General features: G+C 40.7%; 1 protein-coding gene across 4 annotated transcripts; it reads right to left on the reverse strand.

The window, feature by feature from the left end:
* Positions 1-1,002: 1,002 nt before the first annotated feature.
* abcg2d (ATP binding cassette subfamily G member 2 (JR blood group)) lies at positions 1,003-13,717 on the reverse strand. Of its 4 annotated transcripts, XM_075464426.1 has the most exons (15): positions 13,503-13,717; positions 11,206-11,265; positions 10,250-10,364; positions 9,589-9,741; positions 9,281-9,438; positions 8,680-8,831; positions 8,420-8,521; positions 7,299-7,549; positions 5,020-5,102; positions 3,850-3,939; positions 3,653-3,774; positions 3,411-3,565; positions 2,574-2,663; positions 1,661-1,767; positions 1,003-1,570 (listed from the first exon to the last, which is right to left on the reverse strand). In XM_075464426.1, exons 1-15 carry the CDS (start codon positions 13,715-13,717, stop codon positions 1,423-1,425), a joined length of 2,001 nt encoding a protein of 666 aa, XP_075320541.1. In that variant the 3' UTR covers positions 1,003-1,422. The 4 variants fall into 4 exon arrangements, with proteins under 4 accessions (XP_075320541.1, XP_075320545.1, XP_075320543.1 ...); XM_075464430.1 differs by lacking the exon at positions 13,503-13,717 and having other exon boundaries at positions 1,003-1,590; positions 1,720-1,767; XM_075464428.1 differs by lacking the exon at positions 13,503-13,717 and having other exon boundaries at positions 1,003-1,590; positions 1,708-1,767.
* Positions 13,718-15,433: the final 1,716 nt, after the last annotated feature.

Genomic DNA, 15,433 nt, shown 5'->3' on the forward strand with positions numbered 1-15,433 from the left:
TCTTTAACGTGTCATCTTTGTTGTGGGATGTTTTGATAAGATATTTTTCTTTTATCGTGTCGAGCATCCTGCGATCCTTCACTGCTGCCGCTGCTGTTGTTTGTGGACATTCAACTCAGCAGTGTGTTTTTCTAACCTCCAAATGTGACTACATTTTTTTTCAATTGGCCACTATCTTGGATGGGTTTTATTTGTTTCTTGCAGCCAGAGGACGACCTGCTTGACCTCCCTTCATAACATGATCTCACAGCAGCAGAAACCAAATACAAAAGCTGCTCCTCAGACCATTTTACTGCTTAGCCGAAGAAGAAATAACACAAGAAAGGCTCACATCTGTCCATGGAAGACCTTTTACGTTTGCAGACATAAATCCTGAAATAAAACATTTGTATTTAATATCAAAATGGTATTAAGTCTAAGGAAAATATAGACAATGCAGTATGTCTTTGTGTTGGTGTGCATTCATAGCACAGACACTGTAAAATGTATTAGAAGTAAAAACTAAGGGTCAAGATCACATGAACATGTTTATAACAGAATACAAATATATCACAAGAGTTTTCTTTAAAAACAAAATAACTATTTGTGACTATGCTATAACATCTACACTGACAAATGGTCAGTTTTGAGAACTCAGAAACGGCTAAAGCCGCATTGAGACTACGGATCTATGAAAGCTATGAAAAAAAGGCACAGAGTGATCGACTAGAAAACAACCTCTAAACTACATTCAGAAATAGCCACAGGTTGCTGTGGAATGTAGATCTGTGTCAGTGCTCTGAACGATCTGCTGCTCCTCGGAGCCACAGTGATGCCAAAAACGCATGGTTCTTGAAACATTGGCACTTTAGAGACACGTGCCTTTTACCAGACAAAGATAATCAAACCAATGTTTACATTCAAGGAAGTTTATCTACAACCAGTAACAAAGTATGCAAAAGCAAATGACAAGAACAATTAATGAAGACTTTGGTAATTTGGGAAATACACTTAGTGGCTCTCTTGCTGATTGTTGCGTAAGCAGATCAATACTTTCATGGCTGCTCATTAGTTTGCTCTATCAATAACTAAACATTAATAATGGGTCAGAATGAACTTCGATTTCCAGGGGCCTGCAGCTTCATAGCAGCAAATTCTGCTTTCAAGGCTCGTATCAATTTTCTGCCACTGATGGGTGAAATTTAATCGCTCAATGTTTCAAATTAAACATAAAAGCCGATCACTGCGCTCACGTCACACAGTGATCGGCTAGTGGCCACGATGGAGCTTCACAGACATAGTAAATAGATAAAAGGACAAATTTTAGTTAGCTCATTGTAGGCAAGTTAATTAAGTGTATTTCCCAAAATGCTGCAGTTACACATTAACAGAGATGGTTTATGGAGAACATTGAAAACAAGGAGAAGAATCCAGAGTCCCACATTAAGTGAACTTCTTGATGTAGCGGAGCTTCACATAGGCAATGATGAGGAATAAGATCATCATAACAGTCAGAGCCACATGATTCTCCCACAGTCCCCAGGAGCTGTACTCTATCCCCAGGTAATCCAGGTACTGCTCTCCTGTACATCTGAAACGAGGCAAACCCAACTGGTCAGCCATCAGACGACTTGGTGTGAACAACTAAGATACCGTGGGAGCAGGTGAGCAGTCTACTCACGTCTGGCCCGCTGTGTTCACTGTGCAGTTGGCTGTCGCCACATTGACGTGTGGGATCACAGGCTCATCACAGAACTTCAAACCCACGAACTCATTGATTTTCAAGGCCTGAATGTAGACAGTAAATAGCAAAGTAAATATGGAGGATTGAGGACTGACGAGATTTAGGCTTTCATACTGTTCGTTCACCGGTCAGGCGTAAGATTGAAACCACTGACAGGCAAAGCGAGTAACACTGCTCCTCGTCTTACAAGGCGAAGTTCAGCTGGGAAAACTTGACTCCTGGCATTCACATGCACGTAAGTTTGGCACATCTCACCTGTCTAACAGTTTTTGCAGACCAGTCACACCCCTTCCACACCCATGAGGCAAAAGTAGCCCCATACAGCGGCAGAGGTGTTGAAGACGGGGCTCAAAGAACACAACAAAGAGCCTGGGGTGTTGACCTCAAATCTTCCAAGATTAAAAATCCGATGGGATCAGATGGCTTCTGCTGGAAGGATGACCCCCATCCTACCCAAAGGATCAAGTTCTGGTGGTAATGCCCCACTACCGGACACTCCAGGACAAGCTCAGATACACTTTGATGGAATGAGGAGCAGCTGCTCAGTATTATGCAGGTGGTCAGAAAGATATGGCTGAATATGCAAGTGATTATGTTGGAAACTGGATTGGATTGAATCAGAATTGTATTGATTTGGAATAAAGATTAGCTTGGCTCGCATGTAACTGGATTTACCATCATATACCTATTATGAATACATGTAAAATGTGTGGGGCGATGTAAAGAAAATATATACTTGGTCGTGTGCTAAATGTGTAAGTGCCGTAGTTAACAGCAGTAAACAATCTTTGATAAAACTCTACACGTTTCTGGAAATGTTTACAGGTGAAATAGTTCAGGTTTGACTTACTGCGAGACCATATCGAGGAATACTGAAGTACTTGAGCCAAGCCAGCCAGTCCAGGATGCTGGGTAGGTTCACCAGGAGACCTGAAAAAATCTAGAAACAAAACACAAACTCAGTCAACGGGCCTGTTTTTTTTTGTTGTTGTTTTTTTTATACCAGGCAGCTGCAGAGTCTAACAGCCACAACTATAAGGAGTGAAGCCTTCATCACAAGCATTTTTTTCTTGGTATTTCCAGCAGTTAGTAACTAAGCCCACAAGGAAGATCTGTATGTTGGCAGCCAATTCCTGATTCAATTCAGTTCTCATCATTGCTTTTTTTTGGGCCTATTTCCTGTGCTGTTTTGGATACAACCATCACCACTGAACAGATTTGTACGGGGTATTGAAGGTGCTTGGTGGCTCGTTTAAATATTTTTTCAAATCCACAGAATTTCAGAGACTTTTATGGGGAGAAGCAAGCTTGGACCACAAGGGGGCTCCACAGGTGAACTTGTTTAACTGTGCGATTGAAAGTGACCTTAAATTCTGAAAATCAACAGTTATTCCACCATCTCTACTCCTCCACACATTAACAACCCCCAACCTTTTGCTTTTATTGCCTCTGCTCCCTCCTGAACCCTCTGGGCTGAGAGAGCTCTGCCTCAGAGAGCCAAGCTCACATTTTTTTTCCTTCTTTCCCACTTACTGTGATGATTTAAACTTCTATAATTAGTTTTAACCCTTAATAAGACAGATTGTATGCATGTAGGTGTGATCAGAATCCCACCTAATACTGTTGCACTACGTTTTATAAAGAGACCAAACGTTTTCCTTTAAACTTATATTGATGTTTTTCTCACCATCATGAAGACAAAGGAGATGGTCATCAAGATGCTTGCAAGAGCTACGACGCTCTGGTCAGCTGAGATGGCCATGGTCATGGCGGTGGCTGTATTGGCCACCAGCGTCACTGTCAGCGTGAAGACAAGAAAGGCCGCGACTGTGGGCTTCAGCCCTGAGCGGACACACAGTTAGCAGAGACTGAATTCAGACCTGATTTAGCGGTCACAGTTCAATCAGCACGTACATCTGTGATTCTTACCGATCAAAAAATAGACAATGACGCTGAAAATAACAGATGTGATGGTGCGCATGGTGATGTCTGACAAGATCTTAGAGAGGAAGTAGACAGATACTCTGTAGTAGCCACTGATGTACTCATGCCTGTCACAAGATGACACATTAAATAAGCACGGCTCAACGTGTCCCACTTATATTACTCCCTGCCAGCATACGTACACAAACAGCTTCCTTTCGGTGATGAAGACCTCAGCTGCAGACACAGTGCTGAAACACTGGTTGGTAGCGATGAAGAAGAGGGCACCCGTCCTGGAGGGAACAACAAGTCAAAATCTGGTCAACAGCTCTCTCTTGGACAACATGTCTTATTGCAAAAGTCTTAACAGTTGATCATGGAGACGCTCTTTGAATTTGAGGTAGTTCTCTGCAGAACAAATTAGCACAAATGGCGCAGTGTGGACTACAATCCTGGTCAAAATCATGACTTCTAATGCTGGTTAGAATCATTTCCTAATTTCAGAAATTGGCAAAAACACTGGCTTTATGGTAACTTTATGACGATGACAACTTAAAAAAGAAAATCATTTACAGGGGATGTCCTGTTTGTTCAAGACTGTGTTTGTGGAACCTGTGTACATGAACCTAAAAATAGACTTGTTTAAGTGTGTGAAATGCTCAAATGCAACATGAAAAAGTCCATTTCAAGAGCTGGAAGAACGCACGACTCTTCATTTTGACCTTGGGCATGCCCATCATGCCCACCGAGTCAGGACAAATAAAGCGCTGTTCCGAGTTGTTATCACTGTCTTCATTGCATCTTTTCTGTACAGTGGTGAGTATCTGCTGCGCTTTAACACCCATGCTAACATACTGTACATCTTGAAAAGAGGCTGACTTCTCTGGGGCCTTGTTATCTGACAGAAAGAAAAGTGGATGACTTGAGACATTTTAGCCCCATGCATAGCCCCATACCATGCCGTCTATGCACTGACATTGAATACAGATACTGATGTTAGGTCCTGACATTCCGCTGAACCATGCACAGAAACAAAGAGGGAGACCACTACGTACCAGGTTGTGCCCAAAAATGATAAGAAAAGAGGATTAACAATGACTCTACTTTTCACACTGCTTATCAAAAAAAGCAACAAGTGATCGAAACTCGGAGCTGCTCAGTTAAGGAAAATGATGAATTATGATTATTTTAGTCAACAGTGAGGTGACAATTACCTCGAGCATATGCAGTTAGTGACGCCTGAAAATGCATAAATTAATGATTTGCAATGGTGAAACTGTCACATTATATAATCAGATGGAAGGTCTTACTGTGAAATATTTATTCTATCCATATAAGGACACGGGCAGTGTGTGTTGGATCAGTCGTCTCACCTGTTCTGGATGCCGCTCTGGTCATCTTTGACCCCAAAGAAAATGGCTCCTACGACGAGAGCAAGGAAGATGTTGACTCCCAGCTGCAAAGGCAAAACAAAGAGATGACATGTGTTCCTTTACGATATTTCTAAAAACTAGTGCTTATGAAATGATGGACTGCGCTTGGAAAAATCCAAAACTCAAACAACACTTCAGTATATATATATATATATATATATATATATACATATATATATACACACACACACACGTATATGTATATATACACAACACACTGCAATGCAACACACTGAAGATTGGTGGTCTGTTGCATTCATTAGGGTCATCCTAGAGAAGATTGTTAGTTTTTCTTTTAAGCTTCTTAGTAGATTATTTTCATTAAGTGACATTCAATCACATTATCCATCCCAGACAACATTCATGTCAGTTCACTGGACTGAACAATATTCTTAACTCATGCACTTTTTCGTTAGTGATAATCGCCACACTGTAAGGAGAAAAAAGGCTAATTCCACAATGAGGCATGAAAGAATAAATCATTCCTTAAAACGAGTCAAAACAGGGATTAAATGTCTGATCCAAAGAACAACGAATTCCTGAGAGATGAAAAGGACTGCAAGAAATTATTTCCCTGTAACTGATGCAAACACACAACCTAATGGCCCTGATGACAGCCATAAGACAATAAGCAGGTGTTGTGACCTCTTTCACTTTTGCACCTCTCCTGTCACCTCCTGTCACAGGCAAAACTGTGCCAGAGAAGGCACTTTCGGAGTCAAGGGACTATTTCATAGTTCTTAATAATAATGGAAGAAACATCCCATTTCAGTATGGAAATTTATCAAAATACTCTTATGCGTGTGTGTGTGTCATTTCAGCTGTTACCTCAGAGTAAGTACTTCCCAGCATTGGAGGGAATCTTCTGTGACGTAAATGAACGATGATTGATCCAGCACTTCTGATACTGGGGTAATTCAGCCTTAAATGTTTGAACTAGAAAGTGATTCTTAAGACGAGGAGCCCACTAATTACAAGATCATATCCAAGTGGAGGTATCAGAACAGTACTTAATTCACTATATACGGCTTTTGACAGTATTAGAAACATTCAACAGCTGCGACCAGTGAGGTCCTGGCTGGAGCAGACCTAGCTCCCAGCAAACCTAGGTTGTCTAACAACTCAAACCGGGCTCCAGCGGCTTGCTTAGCTCACCAACAGCTGTGGCCCCTTCTTTGGCCTTGCCACTACTGTCCTTTTCAAGTAGATTGTGCTTACTTCTCCGGTTAGTTTGCTAGTGTCTCATTTCACTGGTTCCTCACAATACATGCAAATGTACTGTACAACCCCATCCTGTGGTTTCTGAAATTAGTCTACGTCTGACCTCACCTCTCTAAAGACTTTAGGTGGTGCTCTGGAGATTCAAAGCAGAAATCCTCAGCAATCACGTTGATGGCAGATTTTGCTAATAATTTGATTTCCAACACAAAAAAACACCCCCCATTTCAGTATTCCTACCTGCAGAGCAAAGTACCAAAGTAAAAGCCCTCAAAGGTATGTAGTCCCGCCGGGAGTTGCAAGGGAACTTAAACAAATCTTTTGGTATTCATTGAAAAACATGTTTTAAATAAAAAATGAAAATGTTGGTGAATACGTGCTCAGCACAGTAATTCTCATCATAGCACAAAGTAGAGTTGCTGGGGATCAGGGGTCAAGTGAACACAATGCGCCTCCTTTAGATCTGCTAAATAGAGTGAGAGCGACACAAGTTTTAAGCCCAGAAATGTAGAGATTATGACAGGACCAGGCGGTTCCCAGGGTGAAGGGATAAGCCAGTAAGGTTGAACCTTTTTCACCTCATACCCCTCAGCTCCTCATGTGGAAGCAAGGCAGCAAGGAGGGATAGGTCATTATCCCATCATGTGATGACTCCCAGACCTGGGCCAAGGGGCTTTTGCCAGATATGATATCAGTTCAGATCTAGACGCAAAGAGCCATGAATAAGGTCATAACAGTCACCAAAGCCGATTAAGGCACCCGCGCCGCCAAGCGTATCCCTTAGAGTGGAATTATTTTGACTTATTTAGGGCCAATTAGCTGGCTCATAATCCTTAAAGTGAGGAGACATCGAACAGCATTTTGACACCACGGGACAACTAATGAGAGCATCAAGTTGACCCCCTCAAAGAGCTGCTTGTGTTATCAAAATCTTTTTACAACACGTTTAAACTTGTGAAAAGCCTAAATAAAATCAAGTTTTCGTACGTGAGGATGCTTACCTGTGCCACAGATGTTTGGGGGTTCAACAAGAGGTTTTGAAAAGTTCTCTGAAGAACCCATCGTAGCTGGTGAAAGAAGGAGCTGGTGTAGGTGATGGTGCAGGATTTTGTGCGCGACGCACATTCCTTGTTCTGGGCAATGCGTTTTAACTCAGCTTGTGTCTCACTGGAGTAGCTGCTGTTCCTGTACTCTTCCACGAGGTGCTCCTCAATGCTTTGCCTGGTGCTACCGTCCTCCACAAAGTCCAAAGCTGTCCATGGATACAATGGATTTCATCATTGGAAATACTCTACGACCACAACAGGCTCCTTCTTGAAACAAAGGAAACTTTACCATAATGTTATTCCTCCTCTATGTAGAAAATGTTCCAGATAGGAATACTTTGTGCTGCTAAATTGTTTTAATATTTTTGCATTATCTGGTGTTTGCAACACTCAATCAAATAATCAAGAGTCAGACATCCTCATCACATTCTGATTTGAAAGGATTTTTTTTTTTGTTCCAAGTTATTTTTTCTTCTATTTTCACTCCATAAAAATTCTACTTTGTGTGTACTCTTACTTTGCATAGTGCATGTTTTACATCTTGTTCAAAGGATTTTATCACGTTTTCTTATGTTGAAAGATGCCATAGAAATAAATGTATCTTCCTGTGATATGTTTCCATAAAAGCAGCGTAAAAATGCCTCCTGATTGCAAGCCAACCCATATGGGTATAGACCAAGGGTTTCATATTTGCCCAATGTTAATTGGTTTTATTGAAGGATTACACTCAGTGCGAGGTGGGCCCCGCACTTCTCCTATTATCTTTCTTTAAGCCTAAAAGGTTCCCAATTGTGTTCGCTATTTTGAGCCCATAAACACATTGTGGGTGAGCCACATGGTTGCCCCAAGAAGGCCCCAGAATAATTCCCATTCAAGTCCATTCAGTACCCATGTACCCAACCAGTGTCTTAAAGGGTCAATGCAGGCCGTAATTTTTCACCCCTTTCTTTACCCACATACACACGATGATGTGGAAGAAGTAAATTAGAGAGCCAGCATCATGTTATCAAAACTTCTGAATGATAGACATGATGAAACCTGACAGTAACAAACAAAAGGTTTGTTTATAACGTTACCTTCAGTGCCTTGTTCTTTGGTCACGGTTGTGGTAGCAAAGTCTCCATTTATAACATCCAGAAAGAAGTCAGCTGGGTTGTTATGGGGCTCACATGGATGACCTTGAACATAAATCCCAATTTCTCGATATAATACCACCACATGCCAAAAGCTCTACTGACAGGTTGATAGATTCTATTACTTAAAGTGATCATTTAAAACCTAAACACGATCATAAAGACAAATCTTGAGGTAATAATCTTTGACAGAATATAGTCACCGATGCTGCTAAAGTAGTCCAAAGCATTTGGTGCTGGTCCATGGTAAACCATTTTACCACTAACCAACAGGGTCAGAGTGTCAAACAGCCTATAGATGGAGTAGCGAGGTTGGTGGATGGACATGATTATGGTTCTCCCATGAGCAGCCATTCTGAAAACAGACAACAATCAGTGAATTCAGTAAAGCAGCACAGTAAGGAAATCAGTCATCTAATGTGTGTAATCATGATCAATAAAAGGATAGGACCTTTTTTTGAATTTATGGAGAATCTCATGATTCAAATCGATCAGGAAACAATTCATAAACTTTCACAGTGAACACATGGGGTACTTCTAATGTCTTAAAGACAGAAATCATACTTGTATAGGGAGGGAAGAACGAAGTTGAAATCAGAATGAATTAGACAGACGTAATGTCAAACATAGTATTTAACTATAAAATTGAGTTAATGATTAAGAATCTAAAGATGAGAGAGACAGATATCTGGTATATCTTGTAATAAAATGCAGTCGATTGAACACTCAGTAACAAGAAAGGTGTAATTTAAGTGCAGATTATGTTGATAGAGAGAGAGACAACAAAGAGTCAGATCTCCACACCTTTTCAGCAGCAGCAGCACAGAGTTTGCAGTGCTTGCATCCAGCCCCGTGGTCGGTTCATCCAGGAAGAGAACCGGAGGATCAATAATCAGCTCCATGCCGATGCTTGTTCTTTTCCTCTCACCTCCAGAGATTCCCCGTGTCATCTGTGTGCCCACCTGGGGGAACAAACAAAACAAAACAAAACACACACACACACACACACACACACACACACACACACACACACACACGTGATCACAGATGAGCGACTCTATCGTGACTCTATTCTGGAAAAGACAAGTAGGTAAGAGGGAAAGCAAGTCTACCTTGGAGTCGGCCACTTTTGTGAGACCCAGTTCTTTAATGAGGTGATTGACTCGAGCCTCCTTCTCACTCTGTGGCACAGAGCTGGGGAGCCGCAGTGCTGCAGAAAAACGGAGATTCTCCCTCACGGTCAGGGTGCCCAAAACCACATCGTCCTTGCAAAGAGAAAAAAAGAGCTTGAGCATCACTCTCATATTTGTCTGGCTCTGATCTATTTGGGTGAAAATGTGCATCTTCACAGAACTCCTGTGCGATGAACTGGGGCCTAATGTGTTCAGAACAATTAGAAAAACTCTAAAGCTAAGGCCACGGTACAATTTTCATATATAAAAGGGGTTAAAGGACAATGTGTGTGATGTGAGCGGAGACAAGTCTCAACTTTTCAGCCCACTGTTTTGCTTTTGTGGCCTTCGACTTTTGTTTTACAATAGTAATGAATTACGTATGAACTCTTGGATTAGCTTTAATTTCTTTTTTATTATGCTAGAAACTAACCGTTTGTCTCTACGTTACTTTCCAAACATTATACACATCAACACAATGCTTCAACAAGAGGCTCAAGAAACCGATGCCTTTATCAGGCCTGTCCTTCGCCGTTAATCAACGGCGCATCGGTTCATTTTCGGTTTACAAAGACAGTGTTAGTGGGTTTGATTAATTCACTTGGACCACGTAGCCAGAGAGACACTTGAAGTCTGGAGGCTGTGGCGCTCCGTCAATAAGTACTTCCCCCGAGAGACCCACAGGATCCTTTCTTGCAGCCAGAATATCCAAGAATCTTTGGAGAAACACAAATATACAATAAAAACAACATTTTAACAGTTAAAAAAAAAGTCATTTTGAAAAAGGTTGGAATGCTCCGTGAAATGTCACTGAAAAGAGATGACAATTATTTGCCAGTGATTCAAAGTACATAGACTTCCTATTTAATGTTGAACCAGTGAAGTCTTTTGGTTTATACAAAGATTTGGCGTATGACCTCTTGAGAAGAATTAGACCGATTGCATTATTAAATATATTAATATCAGTGGCGTCCAAACTTTACACCTTCATGTTTAGTTTTTTTTTTCTACCATCATCAGGAGCATTGAGCACATTGTGGAGTATTTTTTCACAGCGACTCAAGTAACTGAAAAGGAAAAAAAAAACCTTTTGGGGGGGTTAAGCTGCAGCCTCTCCTCTCTGTCTGACACACAACAGAGGAACAGCAAGAAGCTCCCACAGAAAACAGCAACAGGCCCTTTACTGTACCGTGAATACAAATTCTTCTGCATCACAGAGCAGGTTCAACAAGCACAAACACGGTTTAGTGCAGTATTTTCATCTGCTCCAAACCACCAAAGGCATGTTTTGCACAGCAAAGACACACTAGCGTGGCAAATAAAAATTGCTATGGTATAACAAGAGTTTTTTTTTAGTTTTTTTTTTTTTTAAAGAAAACTCTAACATTGCGCTGCAGCTGATGTACTGTCCAATCTCGTCTGAGAAGAAAATGTACCCATCACGAAACCTCTTGGTTGCCATCAAGACCCAAATTGTCTTGTTTTTCAAATAAAAAGCAAAATGTTCATTTTTCTATATTCTATAAATACTTTTTTTGGAAAATGGAGCATACTTACGAAGATTTCCCACCACCAGTTGGTCCAAGAATAGCGTTCAAGCCAGGTCTCATAATCCCACTAAAAAAAAAAAAAAAACACACACACACACGTATAGCCAAACAGACATATTTAATTAACAGAGAGGCAAGTAATGAGGCACACAGGAATTAGCTTGCTATTATTTATAATCATCAGTGATGGTAGATTTTAGGGGCTGCAAGGTGGTGCAGTGGTTAGCAAGTCAAGTCAAATGTATTTATATAGCACATTTCATGTACAAAACAATTCAAGGTGCTTTACATAAAATAAAAGCATTGCAGCGGGGAGTGGAAGAAGCATTAAAAATACATAAAAGAATAATAAGAGAAACAAATAAAATAATTAAAATGAAATAAAATGATTAAAAACAAGCAACAGTCTAGATAAGTTAAAATATACTGTGCATAGACGATTTCATGCATAGACACAAGAGAAAAGAAATGTTTTTAACCTAGATTTAAAAATGTCTCCATTTGGTGAATGTTTAATCTCCACTGGCAGTTTGTTCCACTTGTTTGCGGCATAACAGCTAAATGCTACTTCTCCATGTTTAGTCTCTTTGGGTACTCCAGCTTCCCCCCATCGACCCCAAACATGCATGGGAGGTTAGATTATAATTGTTGATTCTAAACTGACCGTCGGAGTGAGTGTGAGAGGGCCGTGCCTCTCGCCCTGCAACCCTGGATATATACAAAAGCCATTGAATGATTTCTTTCATTGCCTTGTTACTAAATGTATTTTCCTCCCTCCCGCCTGTTCGTTAAAGGACTTTTTGCAGCTTTTACAGATATGCGGGAACATTTCAGGAGAGATTCTGACCAAAAACTTGAGGTGAATTCAAAAACAAAACCCTTGACCTCATGACGAAACAGTCACACAAAAGCACAGACACACACAAAAAAAATGGTGATACAAAATTAAAATAAAAGACCGAATAAAAGCGTTGAGGTGGATCACGTGGTGCCGTTTAATTCGCTTCCCTGGCACCCTCCTCTTTAGCGCATCAGAGATTATATGCAAGAACCCATACTTAATATCACATAATTAACAGTGTGGCAGGTAAAGGCCCGATCACTTGTGGGAAATGATTTATTCATTCTTCCATGGGAAATGTCAGTAACATCTAATGCATCTGAGAGAAACCTCTATTCGGTGTTGTTCTGCTTTGTAAAATTACGAGTTACACTGAAAGGAAAACCACATAAACTGTTAGATTGAGCCAAAAATGAATGTTTTTTAAATTTGTTTCATTGTTGCTATGTTTTTCTAAAAGTGAACAAACTACAAATCTTATGTTTTGTTTTATTGTGGGTTATTACGAAGAAACAGTGGAGAATGGGATTAATCATTTAGCATATAGGGGCAATCATTTATTGTAAACATGTCATTTACGACAGCTAATTATTGTGGAAAAGCAAGTAGGTTATAATGACAACTATAATACGGAATAATGATGACATGAAGCGGTATGACATCCCATACTAGCAATATTATTTATGAACATTTTCTTACCCCCTGCTGCGTCCTAGTTTTAGCGTTGATGAAGGTAGTCCGGCTAGTTGGCTGGGGGCCACAAAAATAAAGCACTTTGCTTCTCAAATTAATATGCGTTCCAAAGAGTAATACATTTGCATCACAAAATCGTTCTCCAGGAAAAAGTCAGACCTCACAATCGCTTGGCGCTATTTTGTCTCCCTTCGTATCACTCCGTGATTGCCACCTGCCGATGGCCGCACCCAGGGGCGATTTTAGGATCTGGTCTAAGGGGTGCCCAGCCCCCAGTGCTCACAGAGGCACATTATTTCTCACTAATTGAGGCGAACTAGTACATTTATAAATTTTGGAGCCGTATTAGTTTTGCTTTGGGACAGCTCGGTCTGCACGGTCTACATAGCCCGTAGTGATATGAAGGTAGAAAATAGCGGTAAAGCGATTGTGAGGTCTGACTTTTTCCTGGAGAACGATTTTGTGACGCAAATGTATTACTCTTTTGAACGCATATTGTTATGAGAAGCAAAACGCTTTATTTTTGTGGCCCCAGCCAACTAGCCGGACTACCTTCATCAATGCCAAAACGAGGCCGGAACTAAGAAAATGTTCATAAATAATATTGCTAGTATGGGATGTCATACAGCTTCATGTCAAAAGAGGCGAACTATCCCTTTAACATTTGCAGTATCGTTTTGGATGAAAGGACGGCAGATGGTGACTTAAAGAGAAAGGTGAAACTTACGGTGATGCAGAATTAAGACAATGCAAATGTTGTTTAAACTCACTTGATGTCCACCAGTATTTCCCGGGGACTTATTTCCGCTCCGCAGAGGAAGCCGCTCCTCAGGTTTACTCTGTACTGGATGTTGTGGAAGCTCACAGTGGAACCACACGGCTGTTTGTTCTGGACCACGGTTGTCCCAGTCTTTGATCTGGCCAGCCCGTTGGTACTGACGTCTTCTATCATGGCAATGTTAACATGGCAGGCTCTCTCCATCATCTGGTGAAGCATGCACCCTGTCAGGGTAGAAACCAACCGTGATTTGTTTCAGATAAGATCCGACTTTGTGCTCTCACCACCACTAAACCCAAAAAGGAGGGGCAGGACCTTATTGGAGGCACCGACAGTAGAGCTTTGGAATGGATCCAGAGCAATACAAATTATTCTCCACCTAAAATACAGAGAAGAGGACGTACTAAAAAGTGTAAAGACAACAAAAACGCCCTAAAACACATCACAGAATTTAAAAAAAAAAATGCACTTGTCTTTTCTCAATTAGTGTGAGATTGCTGTTTAGCATTAATCAAATAGTTTAAAAGATGGGTCGCAACAGTGGAGTAAACTGGCTTTCACAGATATTTTTGATATCTAATATTTCCCCAATCAGTGATGTTTAAGTAAAATGTGTAATCATTCAGATTTATATAAGGAAACACGGTTTGTTGTGTTGATCTATTTCTGGTACTACTTCAAACCCACATCAGTATTCATTATTCTCAGGATCACAGTTAAATCAGGGAGAATTCAAAAGAGAGCCTGGTTCATCTTATCATGTTCAAATGTAGATTTCCTTTCTCTGTCACGAATGATCCATTAGATTAGTGAACAAAAGTCAGGACAAACAATTGTGGACTTATTTTCCACAGTTACGAGAGCAGATCATGACTGGAACGAACATGCTTTCTACAGCAAAACAAGCATCGCTATCACCTCATATGAGTATCAGGGAATAATTCAAAGCACGGATGTTCTCAGCCGCCGTACAACACAGACTGATGCAGAGCTCTTTAAGGCTGAAGGGTAGTAAACACACTCCTGATTCACACAAACCAGTTTGGATCACTTATTTAAATAGTCATCAAACGCATCCACAAGTAATCATCTTAATTTCTGCACTGTCAGAGGAAATGGCAGATCAGATCTCATTTTTGTCAAGCGGAGTACAAACTTGGCAAAGTAACGAAAAAGGAGGCCAAACTCAAAAAAGAAATCCGGTGTAGTTAAAGGATAAGACCGGTTTTTTGACATTGGGCCCTTGATTTCACATTATAACATGATGTTCTACTCACCCCTGCTTGTTGTTGGTCATTTGGAGCTGTTCCGAAGATATTCGCGAGGCGTCTGGCTGCTCTCTTGAGATATTCGGCCATGAAACGGTTTCCTATGGGCAACTTTATACAGGCACAAACTATGCTTTTTATAATTTATTAATTACTGTACACTAGCACTGATAACGTGGAGGTGCGTCGCTTACTTAAAAAAATCCGGGTTACTAATTTTAGCCGAATGAATAAATAGGCAGCAGGTCTGTGGGCTGTCTGTGGCAGTAGCACGACGAGGACGTCAGTAACACCCACTTTACGACAAAAAAAATCAAAATTACAGTAACCCGGATTTTTTTAAGTAAGCGACGCACCTCCACGTTATCAGTGCTAATGTACAGTAATTAATAAATTATAAACAGCATAGTTTGTGCCTGTATAAGCTTGCCCATAGGAAACCGTTTCATGGCCGAATATCTCAAGAGAGCAGCCAGACGCCTCTCGAATATCTTCGGAACAGCTCCAAATGTTCAACAACAAGCAGGGGTGAGTAGAACATCATGTTATAATGTGAAATCAAGGGCCCAATGTCAAAAAACCGGTCTTATCCTTTAAAAGGATTCGTCAAACTTTTCAAACGAGATACAGCCACCCTCATTATCCCATGGTTTCA

Source organism: Odontesthes bonariensis, chromosome 4, assembly GCF_027942865.1.
Source record: "Odontesthes bonariensis isolate fOdoBon6 chromosome 4, fOdoBon6.hap1, whole genome shotgun sequence".
Lineage (NCBI taxonomy): Eukaryota > Metazoa > Chordata > Actinopteri > Atheriniformes > Atherinopsidae > Odontesthes > Odontesthes bonariensis.

What these genes read in the sequence shown, in the direction of transcription:
- abcg2d (XM_075464426.1), bottom strand. Translation starts at nt 13,717, where the DNA reads ATGATGGAGAGAGCCTGCCATGTTAACATTGCCATGATAGAAGACGTC. An exon ending in GAAATACTGGTGGACATCAA is followed by an intron (nt 11,266 to 13,502) that starts GTGAGTTTAAAC and finishes TTTTTTTTTTAG; the next exon opens with TGGGATTATGAGACCTGGCT. An exon ending in CATTGTCTATTTTTTGATCG is followed by an intron (nt 3,566 to 3,652) that starts GTAAGAATCACA and finishes GTGTCCGCTCAG; the next exon opens with GGCTGAAGCCCACAGTCGCG.